Source organism: Sinocyclocheilus anshuiensis, unplaced genomic scaffold (assembly GCF_001515605.1).
Source record: "Sinocyclocheilus anshuiensis isolate Anshui unplaced genomic scaffold, SAMN03320099.WGS_v1.1 scaffold227, whole genome shotgun sequence".
In the NCBI taxonomy this organism is placed as follows: Eukaryota; Metazoa; Chordata; class Actinopteri; order Cypriniformes; family Cyprinidae; genus Sinocyclocheilus; species Sinocyclocheilus anshuiensis.
In genome coordinates, this window is record NW_015549590.1 from 1,239,776 (window position 1) to 1,256,383 (window position 16,608).

Here is a 16,608-nt window from a genome sequence, read left to right on the forward strand (position 1 = left end):
GTTACAAAAGATTTCAAATAAATGCTGTTCTTTTGAACTTTCTATTCATCAAAGAATCCTGAAAAAAAATTAGCATGGTTTCCACAAAACATTTGACACTGATAATAATCAGAAATGTTTCTTGATCAGCAAATCAGAATATTAGAATGATTTCTGAAGGATCATGCGACACTGAAGACTGGAGTAATGATGCTGAAAATTCAGCTTTGCCATAAAAATATGCCACAATATTGTTTTAACTGTATTTTTGATTGGTGAGCAGAAGATACTTATTTCAAATACACTACAAATCTTACATACTCTAAACTTCTGAACCTGTATGCATGTATATTTGACAATATGACATTGTATGCATTGTATATTTGTCATTTCTAGACGTTTGATATTAGATATTTAGCAGATATAAGGTTATAATGGGGTTCATTCTCCGTCTTTCGTAACAGCTTTATTATGATTGCGTGGCCCAGTGCAAAAAGAAACAGGCTCACACCACGAGCAGTTCACTATAAAGCGATTAAGACTTTGTGCTGGAGTGCATGATCTGGACAAGTCTTCTTCCTTCGGTTCTCTGCCAACGTCAACTGGAAACCTGGACACGTCTCAACAATAATGAAAGGACTTTTCAAAAACAGAAGGAACATTTTATTAAACTAGAAAAGGTCTACAATAAATTAGGGCTCAGTGCGATCCTTAAAAGAGGAAAGAAATGTTATGGGTCACGCTACTGAGCCTGCTGTCGAACAGTCAGTGGAAATTGATGGTGCTAACAAAACGAATATTGACTTTCCATAGAATGAATACAATGGTAAGTAATAATAGTGCCTATGCTGGCTCCTTTATTTAATCTTGGTTTAAGAAAATGCTAATTGCTTCAACGCAAGAACCAGCTTATATTAATTCAAATGGACGTAATGAGAGAAAGCACGCAGTCAGTGATGTCACAGAACTCCTCAGAGAACCGGAACCACATCGCCATCTAGAGGCTGCGCCATAGAACAACACAAACAACTGCTAATTAATTTAATAAGGACGAGAGAATGTCTTTCAACACCACAATAGGTTTTAAAAAGTGTTATTTGTCATTTAACGCAACGCTAAATCCAAACTGTATATACAAGTAATGTATACAGTACTATACTAGAAGATGGTCACTGAAATGCAAACTAACAATTGTCAATAGTACAGTGGGTGCATAGACATTATATTATATACACATTGATATATATATATATATATATATATATATCTCTCTCTCCTACTTTGGTGATTATATGGTGTATTTTTCATGACTAAGGTTGTTGCCCTGTAATTGGGTGGTGGTTCGTGATAAAAATAAATAAATGTATAATAAAAATACCTTAAAATCCACAGGAGTACCAGAGTATTATTTGAAATGTTTTTATTAATTTATAATACAAGATTTAGGGATTTTTTTCATTTATTTTACATTTAATAATTTGTAGCTAATTTTCATAGCAGTGACAATGATAAACACTCTTGCAGTAATTGGCCAATCAAAACCAGATTGGAGAGTTTCTGTGGACACTCTTCCCACAACAACTGCACTCTTTCCAAACAAAAGCCTCATCCACTCACTCACTCACTCACTCACTCACTCACTCACTCACTCACTCTAATAAAAACTCAACCGTACTCAGACAAGATAAAAAGGACTCCATTATTAATAATATTAATTTTCCACAATCAAAAGCAAAACAAAACAGACGGCATACAAACATTAGGAAATAAAACACTCATTTTTTTCTTTCTTCCGGCCCAGTGGGAGGCCATTAGTGGGGCCGTTCCCGGCACACATCTTTACCTCTAACGCTGCAGCGCAGCAGGGGGTCCATGAATCCATAGCGCTTATAATGGGGGCTTTTACCAGCCCAGCCCTTCGCTCCAGACAGAGGCTTTCTGATGATTTCCTTATTCTTCGCACCTGGGCTTTGCCCCTCAGGACGCACGTTAGATGAGCATGGGAGAGGATACGGATGATATATCCTGACTGGGCAAGAAGAATAGTTTGTGTCATTTCACATCAAGAACAAAATCACCAACCTTCCCTCATGCTTCTTCAGCGGAGACGAGGAAAATAAAAATCGCTATTCAAGCAGACACGGGGTGAATGGTTTTTAAAGGCGGCTGGTACACACCCAGGGCGAGGAAACACTAGACTAGGGTCATGCACAGATGTCAATGCAACTGATCAGTAAGAGGAGTCTGGTGACTTTGAGATCTACTCTCGATTGGTCCTAGGACAAAGGCAAGAAACTTAGGCGGCCACGGCACATCAAATCCACCAGCGCTACAGCAGACTCCCTCGGTCCACAGCAACAGACTGGCGCTTGTGTCATCACACCTCTCTCTCTCCGTAAGCTCCTTCTGTTTGAGGCAGGCGGGACGATTAAGACTACAACATACACATAGTGACTTCAGATAAGGATCCGTGTTAAGTGCAATCAAAAGTCTGAGATTATGACGCATGTTAAGCTTCGTCTGAGTCAAGACGTGTGATCCAAGTGAAAACTCTGACACTTGGGTGTTGGGAAAGCAGGTCTCGAGTACAGGACATCCCCCTAAAAACCTGTTCACACATCCGTTTACATAATTTCCTTTCAATGATTCAGGTATTTCATATTTGCACAGTTTAATATTTTCAGGAGGCCTGGAAACAAACGGCCACTTCACTAAGCAAGTAAATTTGGCAAACAAACGAAACGAGAAAACCGAACGAAGGCAAACATGAGATTTGATCAACTTGGCACAAGAGAGTCTCCAGCTACTATACAGAGCAAAAACACTGAACGAAAACCTAGTCGCACTCTCCCTGGAGCTCTTCTGTAATCATCCAGAATGCACCACGGGTTGGTGAGCAGAAGGATGAGGAGGAGGTGGGGTAAGGTTTGTCTGGGTTTTACAGCAGTAGACAGCAGCTGCTCTCTGTAGTCTTCTCCCTGTTCCTCTGGCCTACGAGAAGAGAGCAAATATTGAGTGACACCTAATAAATCAAAGTCAAAACCACAATCACGGGTCCTCGTCTTCAGTGAGAAGAATGCGAGGGAAAGGCAGTACACACATAGCATGTCATTCAAGTTTTCTTCCTTGAATGACATGCTATGTGTAACTAGTCTGTAATTAATGAGGGGTGGCAACAGAGTCAACATGAAACCCCATTCAGAGCACATTTGCTTCTGTAATTTGAGGCATATCAGTGTAAAAGAGAATATTGAATGAGACATGCAATTCAGGACTGTATTTTATCCATCAGGAATGGACTGGATCCTGAAAAGTGGGCTTTCTATACTAATCAGGCTCAAGTTTACACTTGAAAACATTTTTATTTCAATGATAATGCTTCTTTGTTATTATTGTGGTCATCCGTTTTAACAAATTTTTTAGAAAGCTGCATTTCCTACTACAGAAGCCTTAAACATTTGCTTCTGTAATTTGAGGCATATCAGTGTAAAAGAGAATACTGAATGACATGCAATTCAGGACTGTATTTTATCCATCAGGAATGGACTGGATCCTGAAAAGTGGGCTTTCTATACTAATCAGGCTCAAGTTTACACTTGAAAACATTTTTATTTCAATGATAATGCTTCTTTGTTATTATTGTGGTCATCCGTTTTAACAAATTTTTTAGAAAGCTGCATTTCCTACTACAGAAGCCTGAAGCAATGCTTCAATAGCTATTTGTCTATTGGTTAACATGTGTTAACAGTAACCAATAGTACCACACAGCCAAGGTGACATCAGCTGTAAAGGATTAGTAAGTAATTTCCAAGCTGGGGTAAGTTGAAAGATCACAATGACAAACACATTTTTGTTTGTTTGGAATAACGCACACTGATGAATCATTCACGGTAAGACCAAGGACATACACTACAGTTCAAAGGTTTGAGCCAGCAAGATTTTATGGGGGGCTTTGAAATAAATTAATACTTTTTTCAGCAAGCACACATTCAACTGTTTAAACGTGACAGTTTAGACATTAATAATGTTACATTGATCAAAGAATCCTGAAAAAATCATGGTCTCTGCAAAATATGAATATTTATAGTTTCTGAGCAGCAAATCAGCATATTAGAGTGATTTCTGAAGGATCATGAGACACTGAAGACTGGAGTAATGATGCTGAAAATTCACATTCTTCACAGATATAAATTACATTTTAAAACACATTAAAACAGAAACTGTAATATTTCTCAATATTATCATTTTAACTGTATCTCACTGACCCCAACCTTTTGAACAGTAGTGTATATTAAGAAAGTAAATCTGCTAAATTCTGTTTTCACGGTGACTTCACATGAAATCAAGGAAACTTAAAACCACACTGGGCCATTTTAAATTCATGTTAACTTTATCTACTGACTCATGTGCAAGGAAACATTTCTATAATTTATTCTTGAAGACATCAAAGCATGTACCCTGCTTCCCCATTTCAAATGTAACGACAGTCATCATGAATTCAAAGCTTGCTTCAAAGTCAGCACAACTCGTCAAACAGGAAGCGACAAGGATAAGGAAACTTGTATACAACATCTTGTATTATAGTGTGTGACTGGATAAAGCTCAGTGATCAGTCTCTAAAATGACTGCATGCCTCTTAATTATTCTAATGTGTTTGGAAGATTGGAGCCAGTTGCCACCTGGCAGCAGTCCTCCAATAACTGCGGTGACCTTGTCTTTAAAACAAAAAGTGGTTGTGGATAGGCAAGCCAAGGACATTCAGCCATGTTTAGAGCAGTGGGAGCTTGCCAGAGGAATAGATCAGCACTTACCATGGGAGTTCGGCTCTGGCAGTGTCTCTCTGGCAACCAAGTGCATGACAGTTGTTCGGCCAGGGGGCAACTTCAGAGCTATTCAACAGAGAAGTTGCATACTGAATATCGACGTACAATTTGGCCACTTCGCCCAGTAAAAACACAGCTTCTGACCTACAGCATATTTTACAACTTCCCACTTTCACGGTCCTTTTTTGTACACGAAAATGTGTAATAGTGTCTCGAGCACGGCAGAGTAACAGACAGACAGAGAGACAGAAACAATAAGACTGTCAAAGCGGATTGACCGTGACAGACATGCAGACAAGGTCTAGTGCTCACCTCCTAGTGTGACATTGCCATGCAGGAAGCGGCCCTGGAAGATCAGCCTCAGGATACTGGGGCTGCTCACGCTCTCCTCCTCCCAGCCTGCAAAACAATACATCACATTCACCACAGAAACAGGCTTTCTTGATGCTTTACTATGACAAAATGGTAATATTTTGACCATCTTAAGATCATAATTTGACCCCAGTGTTTGACTGCATGTGACCAGACAAAAAATTATACTATTACTATAATCATACTAAAAAGTAAAAAAATGAGCAATAAGGAAATATTTACTCCATACATCTATGACTCTCATCCTCAAGAGACTTCTACATTTATTTAATCAGTTAAAAAAAAAAAGTAATATTGTGAAATATTTTGACAATTTTAAATTGTTTTCTGTTGAATCCTAATGTAATCTATTCCTGCAAAGGCAAAAGCTTAATTATCAGCAGCCATTACTCTAGTCTTCAGTGTCACATGATCCTTCAGAAATCATTCTTACATGCTGATTTGGTACTCAAAAACATTTATCAATATTGAAACCAGTTGTGACGCTTAATATTTTTGAGAAAACCATGATCGTTTAATAAACAAAGTTCAACAGAACATCATTTATTTGAAAGACAAACATCTTCACATCAATGCATCCTTACTGAAAAAAAAAAAAATCATACTGACCATAAATTTATGAACAGCAGTGTGTACATTTTATAATGATTGTTCACTCAAAAATAAACATTCTGTAAACATAAATTTTTTACAACAAGGACAGCTGCTTTTGCAGAGGACCTCAACATAAGTTTAAACAAAAAAAAGTGTTAAATACAAATACATTACTTAAACTACAAATACAACCAAAGCTAAAATTATAATTATAATTCATACCTGCCGGCCAGTTCTCAAAAACATGCCGGGCAATTTCTGTGGCAGAGTCATTTGGAGAGAAAGTGAAATCCTGTGTCTTCCCACTCACAAGGATCAGCCGTAGATTCACCTGTAGTCAGTTGAAAGGAGAAAGGAAACAAATGAAATCATTAAACTGAAGAAGTGCCCTACAACCCACAGACACAGTGACATTTCCACCAAATAGACCTTAATGACCCTTCAATCTGTGCTCACCCCACATAACATGAGACGACCTGAAGAGTCCTTTGGAGAAACGGGCATTCCTTCCTAATTAAATTTATGTTCAGCTTTAAGGGTGAAAGTAGCTGCTACGCACTTTAAAGCTTCCTGTGAAATGGTCTGGTGAGGGGGAAATTGCAGAGTAGGGCAGAGAGGAAGTGCTACTGCCTTTCGTTTCCATATTAAATTTACATGGTCCATGCATAACCCCTTGCAGGAGGAGGGGAGCAGCACGGTGGATTAGCACAATAAATGTGCTCCATGCATGGGTCCTAATAAAAAAGCAACAGACAGACACAATGCTTTTACAGTCAGTATTAATAACACCACAAAGCTTTCTGCCACAGGCCAACACACGCTTCATGACAGTTTTCATACGTCTAAGAGATACATCATGCATTTACTGCCTCAACAAATAAGGATTATTTGATTTTTACTGCCAACATGTTCAACGGCTCCACCATTAAAAAGTATTCATAAACATTTTGGTATCAGAAAAATTTGTATATAATTATACTATAATTAGTGTACAATAATAATTAATGTATGTTAAAACAAATATTTTTACTTTTTTTTTGCTCATTATGGATGATAATGTAGAATTTTTCTAATAATTATTATTATTATTGATAGTAGTAGTATTTAAATTATTTTATAATAATAATCTTTTTTTTTTTTTTTATAACATCCATCCATCCATCCATCCATCCATCTAAAATTATTATTTCCAGGAAGAACAGCAACTACAATAATAAATTCATACATACACCTTTGTTGAAAAAAAAAAAAACATATGGTGCCAAACCTTACTGATGGTTCCGACTATATTACAAATTATTCACACAATTTTGACAATCTCATCTGTTTTAGCAAGATGGACAATTTTACTGTGGTTTCAAATTTAAATCAGTACAGTTTGCAACAATATTCAATATATTAGCAATAAACAAAAATTTTAGATTTGCAATGACACATACTCGATTTAGGCAAATTAGGCAAGTGACTGAATACATTTGGCAGTATCCTCTTTGAAACTAAGCAGCATCATGAGACTCAATGTCTGAACAGAAAAGACACAAGAGTGCTACTATGTCAGCCCAAAAATAAAATCAGACCAGGAACTCAGAGTAGCTTAGATTCCAAAGAGTCTCGTTCAGTTTTTTTTAAACCAGGGTCCTTTTTCTCCTTTCATGGTTTTCAATGACTGCAATTTAAACATTACATCACCCACACTCAGTGTGTGGAGCTTGGCTGGGCCTTAATGCTTTCGTTCAGAATCAGATGGAGAAAGAGGAGGGGGGCGCAAGAAGGTGAGCCAGTTGGTCCTGGCAGTGCTGTGTTTAAAGCCACAAACAACACCGAGCACAAAGACAAAGGAAAACAAGCTTCATGTAGACACTGCAACCAATCAGAGGACCAGAGAAACTTTCAACATGTTTCTGAGAAAGTGGAAGTGAAAAAAAGACACACAGTTCCTCTCAGTTTCCTCTTAAAATGTGTATGGAAAACTGCTTATATTAGTATTGAATTATTCAGATTGTCAAATATGCTAAATGGCAATATAAACATTATGTGGATCCAGCTCATCATCTCGCTATAGGGGAGCCAGAGTTTTCCTTCCACCCAACCGTGAACGCAGTCGAGGTCATGACCCAAATAGTGGCAGCAATCAAACAACATGACAGGAAAAGGACGACCTCTTCCCGCCACAAATCCTCTCGCAACACGTGCCACCTAAATCCTTACTAAGGGCCCCCCGATGCCCTGCCCCTAACCTATTGTGAAATCAGGCTTCTGTGCTGCAATGTAGGGCACCCCACCACCATTCAGACACACTTGAAAATATTCGGCTTTCACCTATGGGGAGTTGGGGACCTGCAGTGAGAACAAAAGAGGTCAAACCATAATCCAACACGTCATTCCAGCACACTGTTTACAAACAACAAGCCCCCGATAAAGGCATGGAAAGCCCTCTCCCAGCCTCCTCGGGTGGATTTAAGGGTGTTATCAGCAAATCTGTGACGAGTCGGGTAATATAGACAAGAGAGCATAACAAACAAATAAGCACTCCCTGCTGCCCCAATTCTTAAAGCCTTGACAAATACAAAACACCAAAGCTGCCTAAATGCCTCAGAACCAGTACATAAACACCGCCATAATCTCACGGCTTATATATTTTCTGCAATATCTTCAATCATGTTGCTTTCATCCCCAAATCAAGAGCCTAAAATCATCACCATTTGCCCCCATCCTCAAATAACGGCAAACCCAACGCTGAACCAAACAGGTTCAGCAAACAACAACAAATCTCAAAGCAACAACAGCTCTGAGTGCAACATAAAAGCTTCGTTTTATAACCTCAGCCTCAAATAAAAGTTCAGATTTTCAACTTCTCTAATGTAAACCCATAGTAGCACTAACAAGGACAGGTCATTTTAGTATTATTTCCATACTATTAAATTAATTTCAGTATTTCTTTTATATTTTGAATTGGCTTTTATTTTTAATATTAAATATTTCTATCTTGCTTCGACTTATTTTTACATTGAATTTTTACTTAATTTCACATTCAGTTTTAGTAATTTGTATGTTTTTCATCTAATGTTTATTTCAATAAACAACAAAATTTTCCCCCATAGTTTTAGTTTCAGTTTTTTGTTAACAAAAATAAAACTAAGTTTAATCATTTTTGGGACTGAACTAAAAATCTGTTTCATAGCCACAAAAAGGCATTGATGTCTCCCCATAAATGCAGATTAACGGGAAAGTTCACCCTAAATTGAAAACCGTCATCATCTGTTCACCCTCAGTTTGTATAAAACATGCAGGATGTAAACAAAAACTGGGGCAGAAACTTTTCAGTGAATAATGATGCAAATGTCAGTCTTTTCATCAAATAAAGCTATCAAAGGCTTCAGGTGGTTTGAAAAATAGCGCTTGAATAATACAGACCACTTTTTGTGTTTTTCAGAGCTTAACAGTGATTGCCCCTATCCACTTTCATAGCATGGAAAAGAGCATCATGGACATTGTGCTAAACACCTCCTTTTGCACTCCACAGAAAAAATTATGAAAACCAAACCTGTTTTGAGCAGCAACAGTGCAAAAGCAGATGATGACAATGCTCACTCATCAGATTTGAATGCACTCTAAAAGTGATGACGCTTGATTTCTCATATAATCTTTGTATGTCTGAAAATACCAACTTGTGCAATGATGCATCATGTAAAGAGAGATCTAGACTGATATACTCACTGTGTCAGGGTCTCTCTGAGAGGTCATGGCTGTGATCAGAGGTGGAAGGCAGCCAGGAATCGATGGGTGACCAGCAGTAAGTGGGGAGCACAACCCCTGGCACAAAGACTCAGTATACGTCTTCTCCCTCTGGCCTTTCTCTGCCTCGCACAGCCTAACACCAAGTCAATCATTCACAACATGCCACACAGATTTGTTTACCATACACAGTCCAGTGGTCAACAATGCATTAACACTAGATAATTAATTACCAGTTTAGGTGACAGACTTTACTAAGAGAAATGGTGTAGTATTACAACATACAGTAGGTGAGATGACAAGACATTCCTATAAACACTGATTCACAACATCCTGGTGAATGTTTTGCATGTGGTAAACTGCAGTACAAGTGATCAGATCAATTCATTGATGAAAGGATATGCAGCCTTTATGAACAATACCCTCTATATGGCTAATAAACAAACAGACAGACTGAGTGTAGATAGGCAATATGTAGGGAAATGGAAAGAAGAAGAAAAACATCACATACCTTTGCTCTACTTGACTTCAAGCCAAACTAGTGTTTGTATTACTGGAACAGCATTATATATCAGCTTGAGACCGAATCTGTTAGAAATCCAGATCTGCCTGCAAATCAGACACCACACCAGGATGAGCTCGACTGTTGTTCAGGAAAAAGTACAAACGAGTCCAAAATCAAAGAAGCATCAAAACGCACATGCCATCAAGCAAGAGATGTGTTTAGTTTATGAGGTGAGAGATGTGACAGGCTGTAGGAGCAGAAAACAGTGCGCGCGACCTCTGGCCTTGGGCTGGAATAATTTCTGACTGCGGCAAAATAAAGAGGAACTAAAACGACCGTTTTGATCGAGTCGCAGGCGGCTGTCAGATCCAGAGCGGTCGTTTGATGGTCCAGGGCTTTTCTCGAACATTAACTGATGGGTATATCCATCGTTCAATCAGATCAGATGTAGCTAAATTCACTCGCAGCGTTCAAGCAGACTAATGGCTGAGAATTTAAAGACACCGGAAGTCAGCTGGCCATATATGCAGGAAATGGCGCGCAAGGCTTTCTGGGACTTGTAGTTTTGACGAAATTCTCCATTTTGATCGCACCTTGCAGAATGGCAGTCATTTCATAGGCGGTGTGATGGAATGTGGGGTTTCCTTTTGTATAAATTCTGAATGAGTTTGTTTTTCTTTTTCTAAACTTGGTCGTAAATGTAGAATACTTAAAAACATAAATGTTTCAACTCCCTCATGTCAATTGGTTAAACATCTTAAAATTTAGGATGATAAATATTGTTTTTATTGGAATATCTCTTCCATATGAAAATTCTTATGGAATTTAATTCTGTGTTTTCACAGACCCTCAATTAAAAATCATTTTAAAAGAAATCTATGCACAACTGAATGACAATACTTGGTATATTTATTTGATAACAGCATATCACATAATAAAGCCACATTAAGTAGACAATTTACATAGGAAAGCTGAAGTGTGTAATTTGGTTTAATGTTAACATACTTTCTTCTATCTCAACTTAACACACAGAGACAACTAAAAGTGAGCCATTTATATTCTGATTTACTCAAAAAGTGTAAATAGCTTAGATCCATGATGAAGCATCCAATCCAGCAACTCTGGCTCAACCAGTGGTGTGAGTTTGGGGTGGGACTATATAGGAGCATTTTATGAAAACCATAACGATTTTTGCAATTTAATTTGCTCATCAGTGGCACAGAAATTTCACACTTCAACTTTAAAGAGCAAATATATACATGAATATTAAACAATGTCTTAAAACACAGTAAACAGTAATGCCGGTTATATCACAGTAGCAATACATATCAATAGAGCATGATGCCAATCCGGAAGCTTGTTAAGCAAGTTATATATTTTAAAATATATATATTTAGGTATTATGTGGTAACTAAGCTTCCATTTATTAACATTAGTTAACTAAATTGACATATACTAATATTGACATTTGTTCCTTTAATATTATATAAAGAACCTGTGCTAACAAGTAATGTAAACCACAGACCTTATTTTACTCATAAATCAAAAATTCCCGAAGGAATTCCAGAGGGAATACATGCCTTTAAAACTCTTTTCCAGGTTTTAGGACTTCAATCTGAACAGCTCTATACCTCTGAAAGAGTGAGAAAAGCTAGCCACAGCATCGAGCCATGTAAAGCCATCACTTCTGAGGAAATGTAGACTACAGTAATACTCATAAGGGTCTGTATAAGAGAAGGCAGTGTCTGTTCAAAGTTAATAGTACTGACTCATAACTCAACTTTGTAACAGATATGATTTTCAATAAACTGGAAGAAACAGTTCCAGCTCACCTACACAGCAGCATTGTGTAAACATTAATTGCAAAACAGGCTGTAAAGTCACGATATTTGCAGCAAATGGTAATGACTCTTGAAAAATAAAGTGTACAAACAACTCTGTTTAGTGTAAAGAGCCATACATTGCTCTGTTCATGTCAATAACATATACCATATCCCAGCAGCAAATGGAAAAAGCCACCAAAGTCACAAAGCTCCATAATCTCTACATTAAGATCTACTTTTCCTTAAAGAAAAAAGCATTTACATCGCAATGTTTTTACAAAAAACATTATGACAACAGCATAAACTGTGTTATCTTAAGAAGATAACTAGAATGGCAAAAAACTGCATGAAAAATAAGAGCACTTAGATGCTGATGCTCAAAATGAAAAATTATTAATTTTGTCACGCAAGTAAAAAACATATACCCCTTTCCAGAAATAGATAATAAGGTAATTTCTGTTTTTGCTATTAAGCACATTTAAGACAATGAGGGCTTCCTGTTTTACATCCAAAATATGTACAGATCGATAGAGAAAACTGCTGAAATGTATTGTTCTTTCTAAATGTGTAAAACATATTACAGTGACAACAATAAATACATTTTCCTCCCACTGGTACATAAATGCATCAATAAATTTACAAAAATATACAAGAACATACTTTTACAAATAGAAAACTACTGACAAAATCCAAGGCAGTTTTTAAAATATTTTTCATGTATCACTTTTTCCAATCATATCAAGTTATAAAATGAAGTACTACAAGGATGTTTTGAGTTCAAAACAATAATGCACATGTTATTTTACACGCTCTCAATTCTCTCTGGTCCAGTAAAAATATTCTGGGTTTGTTCACACTGCACTCAAATCTAATTTGGTCTTTAAATGTGAATTCTCTGACTGTGCTCACTGTCATTTTGCAAAGGATGAATTCTGATCTGTTTGCCTACAGCAGAGGCTAGTCAATATCTACACTGGATACTATAGTAATGACATGAGATCCAGCATAACGGAAACACCTGTCAGGGTGGAAAGAGAGGAGAGAAAAGTATCAATGTTGCTTCTGTTCATGTCCACCTTGACATCTCACTGCAGTGCTGAACTCATGAGAGAACATCATTGTGCAATCAGTCACTTTTACTGCATAGCAAATGTGACACAGTGTGCTATACGAGTAAATGTGGACATGAAGGACGTTGCACAAAGATTGCATCATAAATGATTTAAAAAAAAAAACCTTGAGTTGGGTACGCCCAATGAGATTTTTGCTGCCTGTCTAAACAAAGCCTTTGAATAACATATTCCCATTCATTGTGAGAGGAAGGAGTCACCCTAAATGACCACCCACATGCAGACACCCTGCCCCATCTCTGAAAACAACATGTGCATACAAAGTACATGTAGGACTAGACCGAATTCTTTTCATAATGAAGCCTAGACATACATAAGTAACACTGTTACAGTACCATCATTTACTGACACAAGGTAAACAATTAGCAAGAAATACACAGTTTACCTACTGAATAAAAACCATTTTTTGTCAGTTTTCGATGCAGACTTTAGAAGAATTATAAGGTGCATTATAAAGTGAAACGGCAGCATTTTACAAAACCGGTTGTTACCAATCCAGTTGCTCTTCTTAAGGTGTGTCATCTTCAGGCAGGTAGATTGGTTTCTTTGCTTGAAGGATGGGCTCAAATTTTTCTGGGGAATTGTTTTTAACCTCAGAGCTGTGCCTTATTCCATATGCAAAATAGATAATAAAACCTAAAAGAGACAAAGGCATGAAGTCAAAATTTAAAGCACAGTAATACAAAAACCATTCATGATAGCGTATAATTACACTACTATACAAATGTTTGGGGTTGGTGTGATTTTTTATGCTTATACCAAAACTGATCAAAAATACAGTAATAACTGTAATATCATTAAATATTATTACAATTTAAAATAACTGTTTTCTATATGAATATATTTTAAAATGTAATTTATTTCTTTGATGCAAAGCTGAATTTTCAGCATCACCAGTCTTCAGTGTCACATGATTCTCCAGGAATCATTCTAATGTGCTGATTTGCTGCTCAAGAATTTTTATGAATGCTGAAAACAGTTGTGCTGCTAAAAATATTTTTGTGGGATTCTTTAATGATTAGAAAGTTCAAAATAACAGCATTTGTTTGAAATATAATTTTTTTTGTAACATTATAAACATATTTACTGTCACTTATCAACAATTCAATGAATCCTTCTAAAAGTGTTAGTTTCTTTCTTACTGACCCTCAAACTTTTGAATGGTAGTATACGTTTAACACACAGTTACATGACAACGATTTCAAATGCTATAACTCACCAATAACCATCCATACGGCGAAACGAACCCATGTAGGTCCATCCAATTGCATCATGAGGTAAATATTCACAAAGATACTGACCAATGGCAGAATGGGAAGCAAAGGCACCTACAAAATGAAGAGAGAGGATTATTATAACCACCTAAAGATCTGACATTCTCAATTTAACAAAGCACAAGCTTTGTAAATTAAGTCTGTACCTTGAAAGTGAGAACCTCTTTACTCTGGGGCTGTCGCCAGATGATGAAGATGCAGACAGAAGACAGAACAGACAGGAGAACAACCAAAGTGATATAAAGAGCGCTGCCCTTCCCCACCTGCTCTCCATACACTGCCAGCACCACACACAGCAGAGTGAACAGCACAGCTGAACAGAAAAACGGAAGGATGTTATCTGCCTGTTCACTACATGAACACCAACATGATCATTTTACATTTCCCTGAGCTACATGTTACAGGAAAAAAGGCAAATAAGAAACTGGAATTGGAAATGCTTACATATGGTGCCAGTTACAGCGTAAACAATGATGCCCGAAATCTTGGTGGGTACGTCACAGATGGGCTGCACCAGCATCCTGATGGAAAACCTCTCCTTGAGGGGCGTTGTCTCCAGCTCCTGGCTGTACTCATCCCCGCTATCCACATCTGCCATGCCTCCTTTAGCCTCCAGCCTCTGCAGTTCCATCGGCTTCTCATTCGCACCACTGGAACCAAGACTGCCTGGCTGGTACCTGCAGGTTAAAAAACTCAATGAAACTGATTTTTAAAAGTATCAAATTCCAGATTTTTTTATGTTTTTGAAAGAAGTCTCTTATGCTCACCAAGGCTGCATTTATTTGATCAAATATACTGTAAAAACAAACTTCAGTGTCACATGATCCTTCAGAAATCATTCTAATTTGCCGATTTGCTGCTCAAGAAACATTTCCTATTATCATCAGTGTTAACAACAGGTGAGCTGCTTAATATTTTTTGTGAAATCGTGATACATTTAGGATTCTTTGATGAATAGAAAGTTTATTTGAAATAAACAAATTTTGTAACATTATAAATTACTGTCACTTTTGATCAATTTATTGCAACCCTGCTGAATAAAAGTATTAATTTCTTTCAAAAATCCCCAGACTTTTGAATGTTAGTGTATGTGTATATACTCACCGGAGAATGAGTACACACACAGCAACTAGAGTGTATGCCAGCAGGGTCCCAATTGACATCAAGTCCACTAATGCGGCGAGATCAAACAGAAAGGCCATCAGAGCTACAGGGAGGAAATTAGCGAGATTCTAGAGTTAGTCACAATTATTAAGAGAGTTACATCTTCCACTGACAGTCATTACATGAATAAAAATACAGTCTTACCTGCTACAATGCCAGACACAATGGTGGCCAGCACAGGTGTCTTGGTTTTCTTGTGCATGCGGGAGAGGGAGCGAAAGAGCAGACCATCCTCAGCCATGGCATAAATCACACGAGGCATAGGGAACATGGAGCCCAACAAGCTGAAGAACATAAAAAAGAAAAAAAATGCATGGTTACTATAAATAACTGAAATTGAAACCATACAAACTTTTTTAGTTAACTGAAATAAATGTTAACTGAAGAAAAAAAAAAAAAACTTACTTAAATAACAATATTAAAACTTAAAAAAAAATGTACTTAATTAAAAAAATTACTAAAACTTTAATTTAAATGGACATGAAAGCAGATCATATAAAATAATCAAATTCAAAATATTAACATCTATAATAGTATCTCGATAATACTAAAATAAGTTTATGAAAATGTCAATAAACATACCTGGTGGAAAGGGCGCACAGAGACCCCACCGCTACAATATAGCGAGCGGGGCCCCATTGCACATATTGAAAGGCCTCTGGAAGTGGACTTTGAACATCCAGCTTGTAATAGGGCATCATGAGTGTGAGCGCTGCCGACACTCCGAAGTAGGCAAAAAAGCAGATGAGCAGAGAGGCCACTATGCCGATCGGGATGGAACGCATGGGGTTTTTGGCCTCCTCACCTACGACATCACCAGAGTTGAGGTATTGAAAGGCCTCTGGAAGTGGACTTTGAACATCCAGCTTGTAATAGGGCATCATGAGTGTGAGCGCTGCTGACACTCCGAAGTAGGCAAAAAAGCAGATGAGCAGAGAGGCCACTATGCCGATCGGGATGGAACGCATGGGGTTTTTGGCCTCCTCACCTACGACATCACCAGAGTTGAGGTGAGTTTGCTTTTAAAAGTAGGACATAGTGGTTTTCATGACATTTGTTTCCTGAACTTACTTGTGGTTGCGATGCAGTCAAAACCCACAAATGCATAGAAACAAGTAGCAGCGCCAGTTAGGATTCCACTCAAGCCAAATGGTGCAAAACCACCCGAGCCGAATTCTTTTTCAATTTTCCTAAAATGGGAAAGAGTTT

The 16,608-nt window shown here is 37.5% G+C and overlaps 1 protein-coding gene and 1 pseudogene across 1 annotated transcript; both read right to left on the reverse strand.

Moving 5' to 3' along the window:
• Window positions 1-1,932: 1,932 nt before the first annotated feature.
• On the reverse strand, window positions 1,933-10,517 carry ubl3b (ubiquitin-like 3b). Its single transcript, XM_016446479.1, has 7 exons — window positions 10,204-10,517; window positions 10,015-10,112; window positions 9,486-9,639; window positions 5,991-6,099; window positions 5,115-5,201; window positions 4,791-4,868; window positions 1,933-2,970 (listed from the first exon to the last, which is right to left on the reverse strand). Exons 3-7 carry the CDS (start codon window positions 9,510-9,512, stop codon window positions 2,918-2,920), a joined length of 354 nt encoding a protein of 117 aa, XP_016301965.1. The 5' UTR covers window positions 9,513-9,639; window positions 10,015-10,112; window positions 10,204-10,517; the 3' UTR covers window positions 1,933-2,917.
• A 1,981-nt stretch (window positions 10,518-12,498) lies between these two features.
• The window catches only part of LOC107658070 (cationic amino acid transporter 3-like), an 11,068-nt pseudogene continuing 6,958 nt past the window's right edge, over window positions 12,499-16,608 (reverse strand).